Genomic DNA, 21,057 nt, shown 5'->3' with positions numbered 1-21,057 from the left:
AACAGAGGAGCGGCGAACCAATCAATCGCGCTGAGAACCGGACGTACTTCAGACCGCTCTTCACTTCGTACTTGTGTCGAAAGCGGTTTGTTGAAAGAAGTTCATTCATTTAAGTCGATTTCTGTTATACACCATCGTGTTTATTGAGTTGTTAATAAACCATGATTGAGCCAAAGAAGAGACCGGGGGACATGGCTTTGGTTCCTGCCGGTGGAGTCAAGAGGCCCAGGACGGAGCTGATCGCCGCGGCACAGTCGCAACAACTGGTGGCCGTGGTAAGAAAGGAGGGGGACATCAAAATACAACAAGGGGGAAGTTCAATTTCGCTAGTTAGCTTCAGAGAGTTGTTAACTACCAATGTTTTCAGTCTTTCAACTAGTAACCGGAAAATCACCTCAATTGCAGCTTTGATAAGCTGTGACTGAGATATGGACTTGTTTACTAGTTAAGGCTATCCAATGCATGTACTGCTAGCAGAAAACTTATTCTGATAGCAAGTAGAATTGTTTTACTTTATCAGCTAGTTTAATCGATACCAGGATTGTTAGTGATCAATGCACATACAGCAACGCTCTGAGAGTAGTGTGTGCGTCTACCTGTCTGTCTGTCTGTCTGTCTGTCTGTGATATGATGATCTAACATGTCCCCTCTCCAGGGCCCTCCCCGCAGCTCCAGCTTGCAGGCTCCCATCATGCTGATGTGTGGCCATGAGGGAGAGGTCTACTGCTGCAAGTTCCATCCCAATGGAGCCACATTGGCCTCCTCTGGCTATGACAGGCTCATTTGTGAGTTTTATATATATATAAGTGTGTGTATACATACAGTACCAGTCAAAAGTTTGGACACACCTACTCATTGAAGGGTTTTTCTTTCTTTTTTTTTTTACATTGTAGAATAATAGTGAAGACATCAAAACTATGACATAAGACATGGAATAATGTAGTAACAAACAAAGTGTTAAACAAATCAAAATATATTTTAGATTATTCAAAGTAGCCACCCTTTGCCAATGACAGCTTTGCACATTCTTGGCATTCTCTCAACCAGGTTCATGAGGAATGCTTTTCCAACAGTCTTGAAGGAGTTCCCACATATACTGAGCACTTGTTGGCTGCTTTTCCTTCACTCTGCGGTCCAACTCATCCCAAACCATCTCAATTGGGTTGAGGTCAGGTGATTGTGGAGGCCAGGTCATCTGATACAGCACTCCATCACTCTCCTTGGTCGAATAGCCCTTACACAGCTTGGAGGTGTGTTTTGGGTCATTGTTCTGTTGAAAAACAAATGAGAGTCCCACTAAGTGTGAACCAGATGGGATGGTGTATTGCTGCAGAATGCTGTGGTAGCCATGCTGGTTAAGTGTGCCTTGAATTCAAAATAAAGCATCCCCACAGCATCACACCTCTTCCTCCATGCTTCACGGTGGGAACCACACATGCAGAGATCATCCATTCATCCATTTATTTGCAGCAGTTCGGCCATGAAGGCCTGATTCACGCAGTCTCCTCTGAACAGTTTATGTTGAGATGTGTCTGTTACTTGAACTCCGTGAAGCATTTATTTTGGCTGCAATTTGAGGCTGGTATCTCTAATGAACTTATCCTCTGCAGCAGAGGTAATACTGGGTCTTCCTTTCCTATGGCGGTCCTCATGAGAACCAGTTTCATCATAGCGCTTGATAGTTTTTGCAACTGCAGTTGAGGAAACTTTCAAAGTTCTTGAAAATTTCCAGATTGACTGATCTTCGTGTCTTAAAGTAATGATGGACTGTTGTTTCTCTTTGCATATTTGAGCTGTTCTTGCCATGATATGGACTTGGTATTTTACCAAATAGGGATATCTTCTGTATATCACCCCTACCTTGTCACAACACAACTGATTTGCTCAAACGTATTAAGAAGGAAAGAAATTCCACAAATTAACTTTTAACAAGGCACACCTGTTAATTGAAACGCGTTCCAGGTGACTTACCTCATGAAGCTGGTTGAGAGAATGCCAAGAGTGTGCAAAGCTGTCATCAAGGCAAAGGGTGGTGATATATTTTGATTTGTTTAACACTTTTCTTTTTGGTTACTACATGATTCAATGTGTTATTTCATAGTTTTGATCTCTTCCCTATTCTACAATGTAGAAAATAGGAAAAATAAAGAAACCCTTGAATGTGTAGGTGTGTCAACTTTTGACTGGTACTGTTTGTGTCTCACACACACAGCGCATTTGGAAAGTATTCAGACCCCTTGACTTTCCCCCTATTTTGTTACATTACAGCCATATTCTGAAATTGATTAAATACATTTTTTTCAGAAATACATAATAAATGTACATACGTTTCCAGATCCTATCTGACTTGAAATTGAGCTCAGGTGCATCCTGTTTCCATTGATCAACCTTGATGTTTCTACAACTTGATTAGAGTCCACCTGTGGCTCCTGTGTGGGGCTCCTGTGTGGCGCAAGGCACTGTATCTAAGTGCTAGAGCTATCACTACAGACCCTGGTTCGATTCCAGGCTGTATCACAACCGACCAGGATTGTGTGTCCCATAGGGCGGCGCACAATTGGCCCAGCATCGGCCGGTGTAAGCCGTCATTGTATATAAGAATTTGTTCTTAACTGACTTGCCTAGGTTAAATAAGTATTCAATTGATTGGACATGATTTGGAAAGGCACACACCTGTCTATATGAGGTCCCACAGTTGACAGTTCATGTCAGAGCAAAAACCAAGCCATGAGGTTGAAGGAATTGTCCATAGAGCTCCGAGACAGAATAGTGTCGATCTGGGGAAGGGTACCAAAAACATTCTGCAGCATTGAAGGTCCCCAAGAACACAGTGGCCTCCATCATTCTTAAATTGAAGAAGTTTGGAACCTCCAAGACTCTGGCCACCCGGCCAAACTGAGCAATTGGGGGAGAAGGGCTTTGGTGACCAAGAACCCGATGGTCACTCTGATAGAGGTCCTTTGTGGAGATGGGAGAACCTTCCAGAAGGACAACCATATCTGCAGCACTCCACCAATCAGGCCTTTATGGTAGAGTGGCAAGACGGAAGCCACTCCTCAGTAAAAGGCACATGACAGCCCACTTGAAGTTTGCCAAAAGGCACCTAAAGACTCTCATACCTCGAGAAACAAGATTCTCTGGTCTGTTGAAACCAAGATTGAGCTCTTTGGCCTGAATGCCAAGCGTCACGCCTGGAGGAAACCTGGCACCATCCCTACAGTGAAGCATGGTGGTGGCAGCATTATGCTGTGGGGATGTTTTTCAGCTGTAGGCACTGGGAGACTAGTCAGGCTCAAGGGAAAGATGAATGGAGCAAATTACAGAGAAATTCTTGATAAACCTGCTCAGGATCTCAGACAACGACCCTAAGCACACAGCCAAGACAACGCAGGAGTGGCTTCGGGACAAGTCTTAATGTCATTGAGTGGCCCAGCCAGAACCCGAACGAATATATCTGTAGAGACCTGAAAATAGCTGTGCAGCAATGCTCCCCATCCAATCTGACCGCTTGAGAGGATCTGTAGAGAAGAATGTGTCACGAACCGTCTTGAAGCCAGGAACAAAAAGGGAGACCGTGGAGATAAGGAATAACAAAAATATATTTAATAACTCAAGTAACCTATATACAATAAACATTGGTGTATGTAGTGTGAGTGGTTGCATGCATAGATGTGATAATGAAGGGTGTTGAAAGGTGCCAACGCAAACAAAACGGACACACAAAAAAGAAATGCAACAACCAAAATCAAACAGTGTGTCTGCATGGAGAGTCTCTTCAACGAATGGGGAAGAGGTGTATTTATCCCGGGACACATTTCACCACCCTCCCGGCTCCGCCCACCTACATCCTATTACGGAAAACGAGAGCGAAGAAGAGAGAGAATACGGCAGACCGAGTGGGAGGGTCGTCACAAATGGGAGAAACTCTCTAAATACAGGTGTGCCAAGCTTGTAGCATCACACCCAAGAAGACTGGAGTCTGCAATCGCTACCAAAGGTGTAAAGAGTCTGAACGTTTATGTAAATGTAATATTTCAGTGTTTTATTTTTAATACGTTTTGCTAAAATGTAAAAAGAAAAATGGTTTTGCTTTGTCATTATGGGGTATTGTGTTGAGATTGAGGGATTTTTTAAATTTAATCCATTTTAGAAATAAGACTAACGTAGCAATGTGGAAAAAGTCAAGGGGTCTGAATAGAAGGCAGTGTGTGCGTGCGTGCACACACACACACACACACACACACTACTCTCGCTCACTTGACCTAACTGGCGACACTCATCCATCTCCCTCTCTCTACAGTGATGTGGAATGTGTATGGGGACTGTGATAACTTATCCCTCTCTCTCTACAGTGATGTGGAATGTGTATGGGGACTGTGATAACTTATCCCTCTCTCTACAGTGATGTGGAATGTGTATGGGGACTGTGATAACTTATCCCTCTCTCTCTACAGTGATGTGGAATGTGTATGGGGACTGTGATAACTTATCCCTCTCTCTCTCTACAGTGATGTGGAATGTGTATGGGGACTGTGATAACTTATCCCTCTCTCTCTACAGTGATGTGGAATGTGTATGGGGACTGTGATAACTTATCCCTCTCTCTCTACAGTGATGTGGAATGTGTATGGGGACTGTGATAACTTATCCCTCTCTCTCTACAGTGATGTGGAATGTGTATGGGGACTGTGATAACTTATCCCTCTCTCTCTCTACAGTGATGTGGAATGTGTATGGGGACTGTGATAACTTATCCCTCTCTCTCTCTACAGTGATGTGGAATGTGTATGGGGACTGTGATAACTTATCCCTCTCTCTCTCTACAGTGATGTGGAATGTGTATGGGGACTGTGATAACTTATCCCTCTCTCTCTCTACAGTGATGTGGAATGTGTATGGGGACTGTGATAACTTATCCCTCTCTCTCTCTACAGTGATGTGGAATGTGTATGGGGACTGTGATAACTTATCCCTCTCTCTCTCTACAGTGATGTGGAATGTGTATGGGGACTGTGATAACTTATCCCTCTCTCTCTACAGTGATGTGGAATGTGTATGGGGACTGTGATAACTTATCCCTCTCTCTACAGTGATGTGGAATGTGTATGGGGACTGTGATAACTTATCCCTCTCTCTCTACAGTGATGTGGAATGTGTATGGGGACTGTGATAACTTATCCCTCTCTCTCTACAGTGATGTGGAATGTTTATGGGGACTGTGATAACTTTGCCACCCTGAAGGGACACAGTGGAGCTGTGATGGAGCTTCACTACAACACAGACGGCAGGTAGGATATACATTGACACACACACGCTCAGGTCCGGCAAAAACGTGATGTCGTTGTTGGGTCAATATCACGTGTGTTTAACGCCCCACCTGTGTGTGTGCAGCCTGCTGTTCAGTGCCAGTACAGATAAGACAGTGGGAGTGTGGGACAGTGAGACGGGCGAGAGAATCAAGCGTCTGAAAGGCCACACCTCCTTCGTTAACTCCTGCTACCCTGCTCGACGGGGACCCCAGCTCGTCTGTACCGGCAGTGACGACGGAACTGTCAGGGTAACCATGCCTACCACAGACTGCATTAATTCAGCCAGTGTTCTTCAAACCTGGTTCTAGACAACTACTGTGTGTGCTGCCTTTAGGTCTATTCCAGCACTACTAACATGCCTGATTACCTGATCAAGTTCTCTTATGAGCAGTGTATTTATTGAATCAGGTGTGTTAACACTGAGCTGGAACTACCTTTCTGAGTGTTGGTTGAATGTTGTAAGTGGAGGACAGCCGTAATTAGGATATTGTTGTGTTTGTTAACAGTGTGTGTGTGTGTGTTGTAGCTGTGGGACGTCCGTAAGAAGGGGGCGGTCCATACGTTCCAGAACACCTACCAGGTGTTGGCCGTCACATTCAACGACACCAGCGACCAGATCCTGTCTGGAGGCATCGACAACGACATCAAGGTACATGTGTGGGTTTTGATAGTGTGAAAGAAAGACCTGGGCCCATGTCCACAAAGTATCTCAGTAGGAGTGCTGATCTAAGGTTAGTTTAGCCTTTTAGATCATAATGAAAAATATTATATGAACAGATCCTAAATCAGCACTCCAACTCTGAGATTCTTTGTGGCTACGGGCCTGGATCCTACCAGGAGGCAAGGCTACTGTGTCATACAGTGATGAACTCCTGTGTGTGTGTAGGTGTGGGACCTGAGGCAGAATAAGCTGGTCTACAGTATGCATGGTCATGGTGATTCTCTGACTGGACTCAGCCTGAGCTCAGAGGGATCCTACCTCCTCTCCAACTCCATGGACAACACAGGTCAGTGGGTGGGTCATATTTAAAGGTATGTGTGTTTGTGTGAGATGCATTGTGTGTGTGTTTACAAGTCAAATTTTTATTGGTCACATACACGTGTCTAGCAGTTGTCGGGTGTAGCACAACGCTTGTGTTTCTATCGCCAACTGTGTGTGTTTACAGTACTTGATTATGTGTACAAATGTGTTCGTTGTCCTGCAGTGCGTATTTGGGACGTCCGTCCATTCGCTCCCAAGGAGAGGTGTGTGAAGATCTTCCAGGGGAACATTCACAACTTTGAGAAGGTAAATAAAATACCTTTGACCAGAGAGTATGAGGTTCAAGTGTTTTGATTTTGGAACTGGACAAAAGACTTTCAGTGTGAGTGTCAATATTTGTGCTCATATCATGTGTGATAAGCCTAGTGGCCTGCTATAGCATGGTTATGGCTAGTGGCCTGCTATAGCATGGTTATGGCTAGTGGCCTGCTATAGCATGGTTATGGCAAGTGGCCTGCTATAGCATGGTTATGGCTAGTGGCCTGCTATAGCATGGTTATGGCTAGTGGCCTGCTATAGCATGGTTATGGCTAGTGGCCTGCTATAGCATGGTTATGGCAAGTGGCCTGCTATAGCATGGTTATGGCTAGTGGCCTGCTATAGCATGGTTATGGCTAGTGGCCTGCTATAGCATGGTTATGGCTAGTGGCCTGCTATAGCATGGTTATGGCTAGTGGCCTGCTATAGCATGGTTATGGCTAGTGGCCTGCTATAGCATGGTTATGGCTAGTGGCCTGCTATAGCATGGTTATGGCTAGTGGCCTGCTATAGCATGGTTATGGCTAGTGGCCTGCTATAGCATGGTTATGGCATGTTAATACACTCTGTATAGGTTTTGTTTATAATGCATTGCTGTGTCTGCAGAACCTTCTGAGGTGTTCCTGGTCCTCTGACGGCAGCAAGATTGCAGCAGGCTCAGCCGACAGGTGAGCGCACACACACACTCTCCGCAGTACAAAACCTCAACATAAATGCACCAATCCCCTCTTTTATGATCCTTTATAAGCTGTGTGTATGTCCAGGTTTGTATATGTGTGGGACACCACGTCTCGTAGGATCCTGTACAAGCTGCCAGGCCATGCTGGGTCAGTCAACGAGGTCGCCTTCCACCCTGAGGAGCCTATTGGTGAGATGACTTTATATCTCTCTGGCTATTCACACTCTCTCCCTCTTTCCATTGAGTGCTTAGTCTCTCTCTCTAAAAGTTTTTTAAATATTTGTTTTACTTTCCCACAGTCCTCTCTGGTGCCAGTGACAAGAGACTCTACATGGGAGAGATTCAGTAGTGTGTGTGTGTGTGTGTGTGTACATCCGAGCGTGTGTGTTCTGCTCCGTTGTGTGAATGATCAGTACTCTGTACTTTTATATGCTTCTGTTTATTTAATAATGAGACAGTATTTTGAGTTTATATTTTCCAGTCACAACAACCAACACCTGTATTCTTTTGTATTTCTCTTAATAAACTACTACTGAAAATGTTTTGTTCTTCCTGGAAAAATGTTGTTCTTCCGTTTCCTGTTCTTGTTGAAGCTGAATGTTTGTGTGTGTTATACATGTCTTTACTCTGAAACTATTAGTATGTAAGCCTGTCCTTTTTTTAAACTGTCACACTCTTAATAAACACAGCCATACAACCAAATTGGGGTTTAAATGGCCATAAGGTTAAATTGAGAGTTTTAGAATATTACATCAAAATTGAGCAATCTAATCAAAGTAATACATTATTTAGTTTATGCAAATGTATTTTAATTATTTAACCACTAGCTGCCTACCATTATAGAGCATGGACGTAGATATTGTATTATTCTCACTCTTATTTCTGCCCGGTAATTCCGTTATTTTATTTGTATTCGCTCCTAGTCCTGTTTCTTTTGTCTCTGCTGAATGCCTCGCGGTCCCCGCTTCCACTCCCCACAGGGCCGGTCCTATATGTTCTGCCCCACCTGGACAACAGTTGTGATTGTCCAATCCATATTGCCCATTTTACTTTGACCTGTCCTGTTTTTAGGATGTGTTTGTTACTTGATTGGGCGCCATTTAGGTTAGGCTATTTGATCGGAGAAACCTGGATGATGTAAAATGTCTGTCTCATTACATTGTCACCCTTTTATCTCCAGCCTGTAGGCTACAGAAAAGGCCATATACCCTTTCTACCATCTCCTATATCTGCTACATGATTTATATTCATGTTTTTATTTGACGGAACGTTGGTGGAGCGTCGCACTGATGTGTCTCCAACAGCACCCTGGAGAGGCTCGCTGGGAATGGACAAGCAAAATATTTTACCCCCTTCCTTTGACAGAATGGGAACTATTTATCACAGGGCAGCGTCAACTCTCACATAAAAAAATCCCATATGCCAGTGGTTGAGATCAATTGTTTTGGGGTAGAATTATGTGAGGTGTTATGTGTTGTTGGAGGTGCGTCTTGGTCAGTTTAACTCAGAAATACAGCCTTTGTTAATCTTCACTGCCTAATGAGCTGACCAGCGGTGATTTCCCCATGCAGTCTGCAGAATACAGGGGCCCATTTCGACTACTTTAAAATTGCTTCCTTCCTCCCTCTCCTTTAGTTGAGCATTTATTTGACAAAGTTTGAAAGGTAAAATCAATTTAGTGGGTCACTAATTTACTTTCGCCAATCCCATCATGTCAAATCAGTGATCGCCATCAAGGAACACGGCCCAGTTCCTCATTTGAAATGAGGGGGGCTTGCAATGTACCCTCATCGACCCCCCTTCTCGCGCCCACCCCGGCAGGCACCACCGATTGTTGACAAAGACACCGCGAGACAGAGAAGTCTTGGTTTTTAGCATTACGCCATCGGAGGCCTACCGATAAACCGTCCGTTGACGGAGAACGGGAAAGCAACGCAAACGTCTTGAAAACCAACCGTGAGTCACAATTTCCACTTTGTGTGTGTCGGTGCATGGCATATTTCATATAGCCATCCCAGGCAGTTGGCCACCTCCATCGGCTCATTTCATTTCATTCCTCTCCCTCCCTCCCCTCCCCGTGTTGGCCATTATCATATTATGCTTATGTTTACCCGTTAACCCGCGAGACCTGCTCCGTTATGACAGCTTTCCGTCTTTCTTTGTGTCTGTCTGTGTGGTTATCGCCCCCTCCTTTTGCTACCAACCGGAAGGTGTGGCCGGCTCGAGGCGATTCGTAATCGTTACCTAGTGGTCGGACCGCAGACCTCGCCGCGTGAAGAGGACACCTCCGGCGAACCACAGCCACCTTTACCTACCCACACCGACAGAATGATCACGGCGGGTCGGGATGGGTTGGCGTCGGTGTGATTAACGTATCTCAAGGAGTCTTCCGTACCTAGAAGAACCAAGAGGCCGGGGTCCAGGCGAGATCTGGCCGGGCATGGTGTGATCTGAGTCGGGCAGCCAGTCTGGATCTGACCGGTGACCACCCGTCCTTTCCCCGGAGCCTTTGTGGCTCCAAGCCGCGTCCAGACCACTCCAAGATGGGGAATTGTGACGGGAGATGCACGCTGGTGGCGATATGTTCACTGCAGCTGGTGAGTGTGTTGGGGTGAGGTGAAATGTGATTGGGAGAATGAGAAAAGGTGTTGTTGTTGACCATATTTTGACTATATCCCTATCCCTTTCCTTTCCTCTTTCATTCAACGAATCTGTGTGTGTAACTGAGAGGGAGTGCTGGTCTGACTAACTGAAGTGTTTCAAAACTACTAGCTGTGTGTGTCACATTATTGACATTATTGGCAACCACACGGTGGGTGTGGTGATCACTGTATTCTGGGAGACCACGTGAAAAGGAACCCTTCAGCTTTTGAAAGTAACAGCAGGAAAACAAGGGAGCTTCCTCTCCTCTCCTCTCGCTGTCCTCCTGCTCTATCGGTCTCTCAACTTTCATTTCCAGTTTTTAATTTCTACTTTTATTTTCTGACTAGAATAGTGTGTGTGGTGGTGTGCTATTGTTGGTGTATGTGTGTGCTTATTTTTTTGTGATATATTGTGACAGTGGAATACAGCATATTTTCAGTCATTTGGGGAGTTTATTAGTGTGTGTTGGGGGGGGGGGGGGTAGTCCCTCAGCTGGTGCTCCTGGCACCCTCAACTGGTGCTCCTGGCAGTTTCCATGGAAACAACTGGCAGACTGTGTGGTGTGTGTGTGTGAAAGACAGTTGTTTCCTTATCTGTATGTTTGCGTGTGAAACTGTAACAATGTAATACCATGCCAATCCTCTAGAAGTACTGGTGGACTCTTTTAGTAAAAATATACCTGTGTGTGTGTGTGTGTGTGTGTGTGTAGATGGCAGCACTACAGAGACAGGTGTTTGACTTCCTGGGCTACCAGTGGGCTCCTATCCTGGCCAACTTCCTCCACATCATGGCCGTCATACTGGGGATCTTTGGAACCGTGCAGTTCAGATCCCGCTACCTCATACTGGTGAGACATGCATACATGCATGCATGCATACACTATACATACATGCATGCATACACTATATATACAAAAGTATGTGGACACCCCTTCAAATGAGTGAATTTGGCTATTTCAGCTATTACAGCCACACCCGTTGCTGACAGGTGTATAAAACCAAGCACACAGCCATGCAATCTCCATAGACAAACATTGGCAGTAGAATGGCCTTACTGAAGAGCTCAGTGACTTTCAACGTGGCACCATCATAGGATGCCACCTTTCCAAAAAGTCAGTTCGGCAAATTTCTGCCCTGCTACAGCTGTCCCGGGTCAACTGTAAGTGCTGTTATTGTGAAGTGGAAATGTCTAGGAGCAACAACGGCTCACCCGCGAAGTGGTAGGCCACACAAGCTCACAGAACGGGACCGCCAAGTGCTGAAGCACGTAGTGCGTAAGAATCATATGTCCTCGGTTGCAACACTCACTACCGAGTTCCAAACTGCCTCTGGAAGCAACGTCAGCACAAGAACTGTTCGTCAGGAGCTTCATGAAATGGGTTTCCATGGTTGAGCAGCTGCACACAAGCCTAAGATCACCATGCACATGCCAAGTGTCGGCTGGAGTGGTGTAAAGCTCGCCACCATTGGACTCTGGAGCAGTGGAAACGTGTTCTCTGGAGAGATGTATCACACTTCACCACCTGGCAGTCCAACGGACAAATCTGTGTTTAGCGGATGCCAGGAGAACGCTACCTGCCCCAATGCATAGAGCCAACTGTAAAGTTTGGAATAATAGTCTGGGGCTGTTTATCATGGTGTGGGATAGGCCCCTTAATTCCAGTGAAGGGTAATCTTAACGCTACAGTATACAATGACCATCAAGACGATTCTGTGCTTCCAACTTTGTGGCAACAGTTTGGGGAAGGCCCTTTCCTGTTTCAGCATGACAATGCCCCCGTTGAACATCTTTGGGATGAATTGGAACGCCGACTGCGAGCCAGGCCTAATCGCCCAACATCATTGCCCGACCTCACTAATGCTCTTATGGATGAATCCGCGCAGCACTATTCCAACATCTAGTTAATGAGCCTTCCCAGAAGGGTGGAGACTGTTATAGCAGCAAAGGGGGGACCACCTCTATATTAATGCCCATGATTATGGAATGAGATGTTCAATGGGCAGGTGTCCACATACTTTTGGTCATGTAGTGTTTATTTAACACACACTCACTCACCCCTTTTTGTCTCTGTGTCTGTCAGTATGCAGTGTGGTTGGTGCTGTGGGTGGGATGGAACTCCTTTATCATCTGTTTCTACCTGGAGGTGGGACACTTGTCTCAGGTAAGAGATGTGTTTGTTTATAGCATGTTGATAATGTGTGTTTATGTATTTAGAATGTGTTTATAACATTTGTGTGTTTATAACATGTGTTTTAAAATATATATATATATGTGTGTGTGTGTGTGTGTGTGTAGGACAGGGACTTCCTGATGACTTTCAACACATCGCTGCATCGGTCATGGTGGATGGAGCATGGCCCTGGTTGCCTAGTAACACCAGTGTTGGACTCCCGCATTGCCCCTGATGACCACCATGTCATCACCGTCTCCGGCTGTCTCCTTGACTACCAGTACATTGAGGTGTTGAGCTCCGCACTACAGGTCCTACTGGCTGTGAGTATCTCTCACACACACACACACACACACACACACACACACACACACACACACACACACACACACACACACACAAACCATGATACTAACCTTATCCTATCTATCTGTCCCTCAGCTCTTTGGCATTGTGTATGCCTGCTACGTGAGCAAAGTCTTCCAGGATGACGAGGATAGCTGTGAGTGTTGCTCACCTTTCTTCTGTCTGTCTGAGTGTTCCGTCGGTCTGGGTCTGAGTGTTCCGTCGGTCTGGGTCTGAGTGTCCCGTCGGTCTGGGTCTGAGTGTTCCGTCGGTCTGAGTGTTCCGTCGGTCTGGGTCTGAGTGTTCCGTCGGTCTGGGTCTGAGTGTTCCGTCGGTCTGGGTCTGAGTGTTCCGTCGGTCTGAGTGTTCCGTCGGTCTGGGTCTGAGTGTTCCGTCGGTCTGGGTCTGAGTGTTCCGTCGGTCTGGGTCTGAGTGTTCCGTCGGTCTGAGTGTTCCGTCGGTCTGGGTCTGAGTGTTCTGTCGGTCTGGGTCTGAGTGTTCTGTCGGTCTGGGTCTGAGTGTTCTGTCGGTCTGGGTCTGAGTGTTCCGTCGGTCTGGGTCTGAGTGTTCCGTCGGTCTGGGTCTGAGTGTTCTGTCGGTCTGGGTCTGAGTGTTCTGTCGGTCTGGGTCTGAGTGTTCCGTCGGTCTGGGTCTGAGTGTTCTGTCGGTCTGGGTCTGAGTGTTCTGTCGGTCTGGGTCTGAGTGTTCCGTCGGTCTGGGTCTGAGTGTTCCGTCGGTCTGAGTGTTCCGTCGGTCTGGGTCTGAGTGTTCTGTCGGTCTGGGTCTGAGTGTTCTGTCGGTCTGGGTCTGAGTGTTCTGTCGGTCTGGGTCTGAGTGTTCCGTCGGTCTGGGTCTGAGTGTTCTGTCGGTCTGGGTCTGAGTGTTCCGTCGGTCTGGGTCTGAGTGTTCCGTCGGTCTGGGTCTGAGTGTTCCGTCGGTCTGGGTCTGAGTGTTCCGTCGGTCTGGGTCTGAGTGTTCCGTCGGTCTGGGTCTGAGTGTTCTGTCGGTCTGGGTCTGAGTGTTCTGTCGGTCTGGGTCTGAGTGTTCTGTCGGTCTGGGTCTGAGTGTTCTGACAGCTTTTGATCTTTCTCCCTCTGTCAGTTGATTTCATTGGTGGCTTTGACTCCTATGGTTACCAGCCTCCTCAGAAGACCTCCCACCTCCAACTGCAGCCCCTCTACACGTAAGTAACCCCTGACCTCTAACCTTTCATCCTTAACCTCGCGGTGATCCCTAACCATTAGGGAGGGAATTGGTTCAACAAAATATATCTACTTTTTAGTGTGACCTTTTTAGTTTTTCCTTGGAACTGTATATCATTCTCTCTTTCAGTGCTGGGTAGGTGAAGGTGGTGCCCCTATCAGACAACACCTCAGCGGGGAAGCGGAGTCGCCATGGGAATGGAACATTCACTCTGTGTGTCACAGTACAACTGAACGATAGACTCACCTATGTGTGTATGTGAAACCGTGTGTGTATGTGTTAACCAAGGGTAAACTGACTGACACCCCTGAGGTGAATGTACAGAGGGAGGAACCCGCAGGTCTAGGGGGAAGCAGGGGCAGACACTGGGCGTGGTCACATCCTAATGGACACTGAGGATATTGAGACAACACTGCACCTACCGGCTCTCCACATTCCTGCGACCTTTGTGTGTGTGTGTGTGTGTGTGTGTGGCACTACAGGACTAGCTGGATGACCTCTGAACTATTGTGGAAGGGGCCTCGAAGTCACATGGGGCACAGCTCTTCATGTTGTCGTTTTAGAATGTGATGATGTCGTAATAGAACAGTCGAATTCCAAGCTTGTCCCTAGTTCTGTTGTGACAGGGTGACTTTGTTTAAACACAATCACGGCAAAAATGGGCTGGTTAGGGATTGGGCTTTAGTGTCTCTGGGTAAATATATAGGGGATTCTGTGCATGTACATATCTGGCTGATGAATGGTTGTTGTTTTTGTTTGGTGGTGAGGGGGTGATCGTGTAGCCACGTCCCTTTACATTTCTCCTCTCACCTTTTAGACGACCCAGGGAGAATCTCAATTGCATACTTCTCGCATCCTCTCCTCGCCTCCTCAAAACCAATTGGAGGAGAATGTTCGAGGGGAGTGACCTCTGGCTTTCTCATCCAATGGGTTTTGAGAAGGAGCGCGGAGAGAGATGATGTGAGGAGTATGTAATTGAGATTCTCCCCCAATGTCCTCCTTGACTTTGGGGGAGAATGCGTCCTCCCTCACACCCTCCTATCCTTCCTTCCTTTTCTTCTCTCCTTACACTTCATTCATTCACTCGCTCTTTCCTTCCCTCCATCCCTAAAGATACAGTATCACTGGCCTGACCTGATGATATTGATGAAAGGAATATATGAAGGACACTGATTTATTTCAGGGAGCATTTCCAGGAAGGAAGAGAGGAGAGGACAGGAGGGCTGTATTTCTGAAGTGGTTTACTTGGGTGAGACAGACGTGTGTGTGTGTGTGTGGAGACATTGGGGGAGGGGTTTGGAGAAATAAATAAACTTTCTAAATTAAATCAGTCTGGTGTTGTCTATACACAAACACACACACCTGTATAAAAAATCCCAGAAATGTTTCATTCTCTTAAATTGTGAGCACATTTGTTTCCATTATTGTTAGTGAGCATTTCTCCTTTGCCAAGATATGCCACACCTGTCAATTGGCTTGATTATCAAGAAGCTGATTAAACAACATGATCATTATACAGGTTCACCTTGTGCTGGGGACAATAAAAAGCCACTCTAAAATGTGCAGTTTTGTTACACAGTACAATGCCACAGATGTCTCTAGTTTTGAGGGAGAGTGCATTTGGCATGCTGACTGCAGGAATGTCCACCAGAGCGGTTGCCAGAGAATTGAATGTTAATTTCTCCACTATAAGTCGCCTCCAATGTCATTGTGAGGACTCACAACCGAAGACCACTTGTAACCACGCCAGACCAGGGTCTCCACATCCGGCTTTTTCATCTGCGGGCTCATCTGAGACCAGCCACCCGGACAGCCGATGAAACTGTGGGTTTGCACAACTGAAGAATTTCTGCACAAACTGTCAGAAACCGTTTTAGGGAAGCTCATCTGCATGCTCGTCGTCCTCACCAGGGTCTTGACCTGAATGCAGTTTGGAGTCTTAACAGACTTCAGTGGGCAAATGCTTACCTTTGATGGAAGTGTGCTCTTCACAGATGAATCCCGGTTTCAACTGTACCTGGCAGATGGCAGACAGTGTGTATCGCGTGGTGTAGGCGAGTAGTTTGTTGATGTCAATGTTGTGAACAGAGTGCCCCATGGTGGTGGTGGGGTTATGGTAAGGGTAGGCATAAGCTACGGACAACGAACACAATTACATTTTATCGATGTCAATTTGAATGCACAGAGATACCGTGAAGAGATCCTGAGGCCCATTGTCGTGCCTGTCATCCGCTGCCATCACCTCATGTTTCAGCATGATAATGCACGGTCCCATGTCGTAAGGATCTGTACTCAATTCCTGGAAGCTGGAAATGTCCCACTTCTTCCATGGCATGCATACTCATTAGACATGTCACCCATTGAGCATGTTTGGGATGCTGTGGATTGACTCGTACAGTTCCCACCAATATCTAGCAACTTCGCACAGCCATTGAAGTGGAATGGGACAACATTCCACAGGCCACAATCAACAGCCTGATCAACTCTATGCAAATGAGATGTGTTAAGAATGTGTTCTTAACTGACTTGCCTAGTTAAATAAAGGTTAAATAAATACAAATAAATGTGTTGCGCTGCATGAGGCAAATGTTGGTCACACCAGATACTGACTGGTTTTCTGATCCATGCCCTTACCTTTTTTTTTAAGGTATCTGTCACTAACATATTTATATCTGTTTTCCCAGTCATATGAAATCCATAGATTAGGGCCTAATAAATGTATTAAAATGAACTGATTTCTTTATATGAAGTGTAAAATCATTGAAATTGCTTTTATATTTTTGGTCAGTGTAGCATAATTTTCCATGATAGACCATGCATTTGTTGTTGCATAGAGTCTCCTGAGGATTAATCTCCCACAACAGTTTACTGTTGAGAGTTAGAATAGTAGAATACACCAGGTGCAATTTCAAAATGTGGTTCTGCATCAGCAGTTTTTCTCTTATGTCAGTCACTGACAGTCATTCAATTAGCCATGTTAGCATTTTTTAAATTCATTTAGTCTGGCCAGCTACCTAACCTTGTAGCAATCATGGTCTAATTACCGACCAGGGGACCCCATTGATTTTGTTAGTCACTCTCACTCAGATATCATATTAACAACTTCAAAGATTTCTCTCCACCCTATGGCAAAATGTATAGAATTGCAGGAAATTAGCTCTAAATCTGTGCAGCAAAACATTTTAGTTGCCCCATTCTAGAGTGAAAACCCCCATTTTAAAATTAATTTCCTACAATTCTACACATTTTGCTTTAGGGTGTAGAGAAAATGTTACAGTTTTAAAGCAAGTTTTCTGCAATTTTATACATTTTGTTATGACTTATTTCATGTTAATATGATATCTGACTAAGAATGACTACCAAAATCAATAAAACCACATTATGTCACTTGCCTGGAACCGACCCTGACTGTGGTCCCTCGTGATAAGTTCAGGGTTTTTGTGGCCCCCACACCATCAGTTGCCCATCCCTGGTTTACGCTATTCTAGTGACAGTGACACACTAGACTAGCTTAACTGTTGAATGGTAATTTATTTGGTTGTAACAGGCTACGTCCTACTTTTCACTATGGCTGTTCGTTGGTTTACATTCCACCAGTCTAGCAGAGCATCCAGATCGTGAACACCCTCTGGGCCTGTGTGTCTCAGCACGTTGCCGTGGCTGCGGCTGGACTCCATCCATTACGGCCATAGTCCGCTGAAAATGCTGTACCAACCGGAATAGCAGTATGTTTATTATAGGGGAACATTAGCCCCAGGGATCTGGGACTTGGAATAAACTGTCCACACTTACCAAACCAGTGTTTGTGAGAGACCACGATACTTAATTATTAGTATATTTCTTAGTTTATTTTTAGGTTATTATTGTATTTTTATCGATTGTGCGATAGAATACATCATGTCAACAGAGCCACATAACAAAGGACTGGCAGTGGTGAAACGGTTGGCGCAATGAACCGCACGCGCTCCGCTCTCGCCATCTTCCGTTCCCATGATGCAGCGCGTCAGCCTGTCTCTGAGCCCCTCCGAGCCGCCATGTTGTCGGAGTGAAAGCTTGGAAGTCTGGAAAGAGAACCGGGGCTGAAATCTGCGACCATCTGCCCTCTCCGCCTGTAAGTAGCCCTCTCCCGTGGGCACAGAAACCCGCTAGCCGCATCAAACCACACATCGCCCGGTGTATTGTCTTTACCGGACTGGAACGAGAGTTCTGGGTGTTATTTTAACGGCTGTGTTGCCGCCTCTCTCTCTTGCCTCCTCCGGTTGTGTTGCTGTCTTCCGCTCTTGCCAGACAGCTCAGGCCTTTGTTAGCTAGCTTATATCCGCGTCATGGAGACAGCGCTCTTCTCATGCCCCTCCTGGTACTAGTAATGGGTCACCGGTGTGTGCGGTCCAGAGAGGAGGTTTCGGAGCCGGGTTTGGCCAGTGTCGGACTGGGCTGAACAGGTCTCTGGCTTGGAGGCCGTGTATTGTTGGTAAATGGGTAACGTTAGCTAGCTACTGGAACCAGTTCCGTGGATGGCATGCGACTTTAGCTAGTTAACGTTATTCGGCTAGCGAACACTTCATTACATGGAGAACCTAGTTAACTAGTTATATGTCAAAACCAGACGAACAGATTTGCTTACGTCCATTTGTCTAAATGGCCTCATTGTTTTGTTTAGTTAGCTAGTTGGATGTTGTGCCTCAGCGACTGACAGCTAACGCTAGCTAGCTGCCACACAAAGCTACGTTCCGCTTTTGTTCTGGCACGGGTGGACAGGACAGTAGATCGCGGTGATAATCGATCCCTGGTATTAAATAATGATTAACCCAGTTATAGCCAACAATGCCTATTTCCGGGTGGCGAACATAACGACTCGAGCGTGATGAACAAGAGACTGTGTGCTACTGATTTCCGGGTGTTTCCAAATAGGTAGCTAATGTTACATGTCTAACATGGCATACACCGCTGTTGTCTGCTTGCATGGAACAACATAGTTTAATGCTATTTTCATGCAATACAGACTGGGGGTATTTTTATATATATTTTTATTTCAAGTGGCTGTCTTGAAGCGTTGTCTGGATGGCAGGACCTAGCTTGCTGGCTAGCTAACGATACCTGCAGAGGGGGGCGTGTTTGTTACGGCATAGCTCAATGCATGGAGGCGTCTGCTCATTGTGTCTGTGGTTGATAGGTGTGTGTACACCTCGGAGCCATGATGGTGTGTGTGTGAGGTATAGAGAGGAGTTTTGCGATTTGACAGATTCAGGCTGTATTTCCAAAACTTCTCTTCCTCTCCATCTGTGTATCAGTACAAGGCCTTATGATTCAGAGGTTGATGCGGTTCAATGATAAATAAAACATGGAAACAGAAACAGACCACCTGGTTGTCTAGATAGAAAATACCTTACCACTGAACACACTCCTCGCCTGTTGAGTGGGTGGAATCCACATCACCTGGGGTGTAAGCTGTTGGAAACCATTTTCTCCAAGTGGAAAAATTGAGGTATGTCCCTAGCTGTTTGGTTCTGTTTGCTTCCATTTCGTTCCTAGAGTAAACAGTAAAAGGTTTGGTCTGTTGCAAAACGTTTTGCAACGGTCTGCAACTAATGAATACACCCCTGGCTGGGCCGTGTACAGCAGGACACAATGTTGTGGAATGTTGCAGATGTCTTAACTACTGCTGACGCATGTTAGAAAAGCATGTTTGTGCTACAGAATATATTCCTATAGGCACATTGCACAACCCTGTAGTCAATGTTCCTATGCTCTACTGATCAAGACAAGTGATGCCCTTTTAAAACAGTTGTTGAACATAACTAGGCTCACATAGCCAAGCCATCTGAGTCTATAGTAGAACATGTATAAGAAACAGGCGTGCCTCCTGAAATATGACAACGCAAGCATTTGCTGTGGAATCATGTGGAGTAAACTGTATCAGAATGAGTTTCTGTCTAACATGTCATGTAGGCCACATAAGATGAAATACACCAGACTTCTAATATTACCCACCTACGATACCTATTTACCTTTAGAGAAGGTGCGTCAATCTCATTATAAAGAGGGCCTAGTGTCTGCTGGTTTTTCCTTTCAATTAAGACCTAGACAACCAGGCGAGGGGAGTTATTTACTAATCAGTGACCTTAATTCATCAATCAAAAATACAAGGGAAGAAAGAGAACCTGAAGACACTCGCCCCTCTGTGGAATAAGTTTGACAAGCGGTTTAGATCATCTATAACTACTGAAAGGGAATGGGCTAGTGGTGATGTCAGGCTTCAGATCCATTTCAAACTCTTGTCTGTCAGTTAAATCAAACATGGAAATCCCCCACACGAGTCATGAATTGACTGAAAGTATTGTCGAGATGGAATTTGACCCCAGCTTAGTGTGTGTTATTTATGACACTATGTGGGTGATTTGCAAAATGCTGGGTATGAAAAATAGGTTTTCTCCAACCCCAGTTGTTGCTTACCTGATTCACCTTATCAACCAGATAATTATTAGAATCGGGTGTGTTAGATTAGGGTTGGAGTGAATATCTATTGGGCGGTAGCTCTCCAGGAACAGGGTTGGGGAGCCCTGACTTAGAATATGTTGTCTTTTATCTTCTGCAAGTTGACTCCACTGGCTGGTGGACATAAATGTTGATTCATTCCAGTCCCTGCAAATGTGTATGTGTGTTCCAGATTGTGTTGAAAGGAGTGTAGCTCGTGGTGTGTGTGTGTGTGTGTGTATTGGAGGTGTTTGTGTCACTAACGATGTGTGTGTGTGTGTGTCTCCCTCTTCTCCCTAGGCCTTGGTGGAATGAGCAGTGTGTGTGTGTTGAAGGGTAAAGCAGTGCTCTGGCAGGACTCATTCAGCCCCCACCTCAGAACTTCAACTCCCAGCATGCCCGTGGTGCTGAGCAGCGGAGGACACGCCCCCCCGGCCGGACAAACCCCACATGCCCCGTCCCCTAGCCAACAGGTAAAGGTGGAGATGGATACAACTGCATATAGTTGGTAGACACCAACACAAACATGTCTCCTATTTATACATTACATGTCACAGAGACTGACAGACGTGCAGACAAATGAATAGTTTTTGGTGCAAACCTGGCGGAGGCGTTAGCTAAGTGTGCCTGTGTCGCAGGGCGTGGCGGGTGCCGGTCGGTCTCAGGATGATGCCATGGTGGATTACTTCTTCCAGCGGCAGCACGGAGAGCAGCCTGGAAAACACCGCTGGCCCATTGGTGATAACATCCACGACAGCCAGGTGTGTGTGTGTGTGTGTGTGTGTGTAAAATCAGAAAATGGTCTGGGTTAATGTGTGTGAGTGTATACCCTTAGTCTTTGCTGACCGTCTCTCTCTGTTGCTCTGTGTATGTGTAACCTTGCCTCTCTCTAGGGGTGTGTGTAACCTTGCCTCTCTCTAGGGGTGTGGGTAAC

General features: G+C 45.9%; 3 protein-coding genes across 8 annotated transcripts in view; all 3 read left to right on the top strand.

The window, feature by feature from the left end:
* Positions 1–8: 8 nt before the first annotated feature.
* Positions 9–20,906, top strand: snrnp40 (small nuclear ribonucleoprotein 40 (U5)). 3 transcript variants are annotated; one of them, XM_045709225.1, is made up of 11 exons: positions 9–275; positions 656–785; positions 5,195–5,288; positions 5,392–5,557; positions 5,836–5,958; positions 6,196–6,316; positions 6,515–6,597; positions 7,216–7,277; positions 7,374–7,477; positions 7,588–7,656; positions 20,885–20,906. In XM_045709225.1, the coding sequence occupies exons 1-10, from the start codon at positions 162–164 to the stop codon at positions 7,635–7,637; spliced, it is 1,047 nt and encodes a 348-aa protein (XP_045565181.1). In that variant the 5' UTR covers positions 9–161; the 3' UTR covers positions 7,638–7,656; positions 20,885–20,906. The 3 variants fall into 3 exon arrangements, with proteins under 3 accessions (XP_045565181.1, XP_045565180.1, XP_014033584.1); XM_045709224.1 differs by lacking the exon at positions 20,885–20,906 and adding an exon at positions 18,823–18,835; XM_014178109.2 differs by lacking the exon at positions 20,885–20,906 and having other exon boundaries at positions 7,588–7,829.
* Positions 9,021–14,976, top strand: nkain1 (sodium/potassium transporting ATPase interacting 1). Its single transcript, XM_014178117.2, has 8 exons — positions 9,021–9,244; positions 9,499–9,885; positions 10,641–10,778; positions 12,012–12,092; positions 12,227–12,424; positions 12,543–12,603; positions 13,548–13,629; positions 13,779–14,976. Exons 2-8 carry the CDS (start codon positions 9,832–9,834, stop codon positions 13,786–13,788), a joined length of 624 nt encoding a protein of 207 aa, XP_014033592.1. The 5' UTR covers positions 9,021–9,244; positions 9,499–9,831; the 3' UTR covers positions 13,789–14,976.
* pum1 (pumilio RNA-binding family member 1) overlaps positions 17,478–21,057 on the top strand; it is a 32,450-nt gene continuing 28,870 nt past the window's right edge. For all 4 annotated transcript variants that reach the window (XM_014178116.2, XM_014178114.2, XM_014178115.2 and 1 more), the window contains exons 1-3: positions 17,478–17,760; positions 20,424–20,596; positions 20,762–20,884. In XM_014178116.2, coding sequence (XP_014033591.1) covers positions 20,435–20,596; positions 20,762–20,884 — 285 coding nt within the window. In that variant the 5' untranslated portion in view covers positions 17,478–17,760; positions 20,424–20,434. The remainder of the gene's footprint in view (positions 17,761–20,423; positions 20,597–20,761; positions 20,885–21,057) is intronic.

The sequence above is a fragment of the Salmo salar genome, chromosome ssa27 (genome assembly GCF_905237065.1).
Source record: "Salmo salar chromosome ssa27, Ssal_v3.1, whole genome shotgun sequence".
Classification (NCBI taxonomy): Eukaryota; Metazoa; Chordata; class Actinopteri; order Salmoniformes; family Salmonidae; genus Salmo; species Salmo salar.
The sequence above is the reverse complement of the archived record's forward strand: the minus strand, read 5'-3'. Positions and strand labels throughout refer to the sequence as shown.

Coding starts and splice junctions, on each gene's coding strand:
- snrnp40 (XM_045709225.1), top strand. CDS start 162: ATGATTGAGCCAAAGAAGAGACCGGGGGACATGGCTTTGGTTCCTGCC. Junction 786..5,194: donor TGGCTATGACAGGCTCATTT/GTGAGTTTTATA, acceptor CTCTCTCTACAG/TGATGTGGAATGTTTATGGG. Junction 5,289..5,391: donor CACTACAACACAGACGGCAG/GTAGGATATACA, acceptor GTGTGTGTGCAG/CCTGCTGTTCAGTGCCAGTA.
- nkain1 (XM_014178117.2), top strand. CDS start 9,832: ATGGGGAATTGTGACGGGAGATGCACGCTGGTGGCGATATGTTCACTG. Junction 9,886..10,640: donor CGATATGTTCACTGCAGCTG/GTGAGTGTGTTG, acceptor GTGTGTGTGTAG/ATGGCAGCACTACAGAGACA. Junction 12,604..13,547: donor CCAGGATGACGAGGATAGCT/GTGAGTGTTGCT, acceptor TCCCTCTGTCAG/TTGATTTCATTGGTGGCTTT.